This window comes from Nicotiana sylvestris, chromosome 4 (genome assembly GCF_000393655.2).
Source record: "Nicotiana sylvestris chromosome 4, ASM39365v2, whole genome shotgun sequence".
NCBI lineage: Eukaryota > Viridiplantae > Streptophyta > Magnoliopsida > Solanales > Solanaceae > Nicotiana > Nicotiana sylvestris.
The window spans coordinates 166,707,963-166,711,069 of NC_091060.1; the positions used below are offsets into that span (position 1 = coordinate 166,707,963).

Here is a 3,107-nt window from a genome sequence, read left to right on the forward strand (position 1 = left end):
CTGGATCTTGTTTTTCAGTCTTTAATTCTAGCACTTGGATAATAGATTCAGGAGCCTCTGAACATATATGTTTTGATTCAAATGCTTTTATTTTACTTACCCCTCTCAATGTGTCTCTACACATTAACCTTCCTAAATCAACTAGGATAACTGTCACTCACATAGGAAAGATATCCATTCTTCCTAACTATGTTCTGGAGAAAGTCTTTATGTACCTACTTTCAGATACAATTTATTATCTGTTAATTTGTTTTATTTACAGTTTCTTTGCATTATCTCATTCTCTTCTAATCAATGTCTCTTGAAGGCCTCTTTAATGAAGAGTGCTCAAGTTTTTGGTAAAGTAAGAGAGGTATTATATCTATTGGAACCTACTGCTATCAAATCTAGGAATAGTACTCAAGAAAATATAGTTTTATCTCTTAAGCATAGTGATTATGTTAAGTTTTCAGTACCTTTTCCTTTTTCTACAAATACTATCTCTTATGTAAACCTTTGGCACATTAGATTGGAGCATCTACCTTTTTCATCAATGAAATACTTCAGTTTTATCTCTTTTCCTTTCAATTTTATATGTTTTTGTGATGTTTTCCCCAAAGCTAGACAAACTAGATCTCCATTTCCTTTAAGTCAAATCAAAACAAAAAGAGCATTTGAATTAATATATGTTGATGTTTGTGGTCCCTACAAGGTCCCTACTTATAATGGATATAAATATTTTTTAACTATTGTGGATGATTACACTAGAGGAACTTAGACATTTCTATTAAGCACAAAGAGCAATGCATTTGGGGTTTTGAAAAACTTCTTAGTCATGATTTAAAGGTAGTTTGGAGTCAAAATACAAAAGCTAAGAACAGACAATGCATTTGAACTTGGAAGAGGCAGTCAAGAATCTGCTTTCCTTTCCTCATAGGGGATTCATCATCAAACAAGTTGTGTAGCAACCCATCAACAAAATGGAGTAGTTGAAAGGAAACACATTCATCTTTTGGAAATTGCTAGAGCTCTATTATTTCAATCACATGTTCTTATTGCCTATTGGGGAGAATTTTTACTAACATCTACTTATTTTATTAATAGGTTACCTTCCAAAGTTCTCAAAGGCAAGACACCTTTTTATGTGTTGTTTAACCAACCTACATCCTATAATCACCTTAAGAGTTTTGGTTGTTTATGTTATATGTCTACCCTGTCTAATAGAAGAAGTAAATTTGACTCAAGAGCAAAAGCTTGTGTATTTTTGGGTTATCCTCTAGGACAAAAGGGATACAAATTGTTGGAATTAGACACGTTGAGGGTTGCAATATCTAGAGATGTTCACTTCTTTAAGGATAAGTATCCATTTGCTTCTAATCCTACTTCCTCCTCTTCAGACTCTATATTCCCTATCACTTCCCCAACAGATACCACTTGTCCTATATCTCCACTAATTCCCCCTTCACTAAATGAAGACTCTCTTGACTCTCCAATTCCTACTAGTGATCACTCACCCCATAACTTCAATTCACCTAGTTCTAGCAGCAATAGTAAGAGTTTCCCTTCTTCTGCAATCCTAGCTAGTTTCCATTTACCTCACATTGGACATTTGTCTAGAAACAGTCCCACATCTAGCCCTCATTCACCTAGGATCAATTCTCTTTATCATAATTTGACACCACATGTACCTAGGAGATCTGGTAGAGAAACTCAATGGCCAAGCCATTTCAAGGATTACATTTGTAATAACATCTTTCTCACTCAGTTTACTGATTCTTATCTAGCACACCTTGCTAAGACTAATGTTTACACTTTTGGAGCCTTATAAACACATAATCAACACATCATGCAGTCCATTTCAAAAGTACAAGAGCCAGTTAGTTATTCTCAAGCCTCTATACATCCTGATTGGCAAAAGGCCATGGACTCAACAATTGCAGCTCTACAAGAGAACCGTACTTGGAATGTGGTGCTATTACCTAAAGGGAAGAAGGCATTGACTTGCAAATGGGTTTACAAAATCAAGCACAAGTCAGATGGCTCAATAGAGAGACTCAAGGCTAGATTAGTAGTTAGGGGGGACATTCAAAGGGAAGGAATATATTATACAGACACATTTTCACCAAGGGTCAAAATGACCACTATCAGATGTTTAATGGCAATAGCAGCTGTCACAACTCTGGTTCGCCCTCTGTGAACCATCATAATGGAACCTAGTATCTACAACTAGGTAAGCCTAAAATGCGAAAGATAAACCAATTTGCGGAAGAAAATAATTTAAAATAGAAATAGTGTAATAAAACAGCGTTTAAAAGTGTCGCTCGGCATACACAATATTAACTCTCAAAAACTAATACATTTTCCTAAAACACGGAATCTCATGAAACCACAAGCCTTTGAATGTCTACCACTGTCTAACTCCAGAATATCTAACAAAGAAAGAAAATACAATAGGGAAAGTAGAAAGGGACTCCTCAATCTGCGGATGCGGCAGATATACCTCGAAGGCTCTGGAATAGTCACCTCACCTCAAGGGTGATAGGACTGAGTCGAAGTACCGGGATCTGCACATGAAAAACATTCACAGAAAGGGCATGAGTACACCACAGCGGTACTTAGTAAGTGTCAAGCCTAACCTCGGTCGGGTAGTGACGAGAAAGGTCAGGGCCCTTTTGAGATTAAATAAAATACAAGGGATGACAGAGTAAGAAAAGCAGTACAGTTGAAAGCAGACAATAAGAATTTAATACAGGATAATAAGGAATACAAAAACTGGAACAGAGATAAAAAGAATCACAAAGAAATACCACTCTCCGCAAGGATAATAACTGGGGATCTCTCAGTATCCCGAGGATCACTTAGTACCCTCAGTGTATGCCAGGAATCTCTTGGTATCCTCAATATATGCTAGGGATCTCTTGATATCCCGAGGATCTATTGGTATCCTCAATATACATGCCAGGGATCTCTCGGTATCCCGCACCTCAGCTCAAATTATAAGTATGTACAGGGGATCTCCTGGGATACCATCCTGTAGTCTCAAAGAAAAACACACAGCCGCAACACAAGAATACTCAATTAAGCACAATTTCGAACCAAGTAAAATAGGTAATTCTAACCTAACATGC

The 3,107-nt window shown here is 36.8% G+C and overlaps 1 protein-coding gene across 1 annotated transcript; it reads left to right on the forward strand.

Moving 5' to 3' along the window:
- Positions 1-1,825: 1,825 nt before the first annotated feature.
- Positions 1,826-2,176, forward strand: LOC138890477 (uncharacterized mitochondrial protein AtMg00820-like). Its single transcript, XM_070173866.1, has one exon. The coding sequence runs from the start codon at positions 1,826-1,828 to the stop codon at positions 2,174-2,176; it is 351 nt and encodes a 116-aa protein (XP_070029967.1).
- The last annotated feature ends 931 nt before the right edge of the window (positions 2,177-3,107 follow it).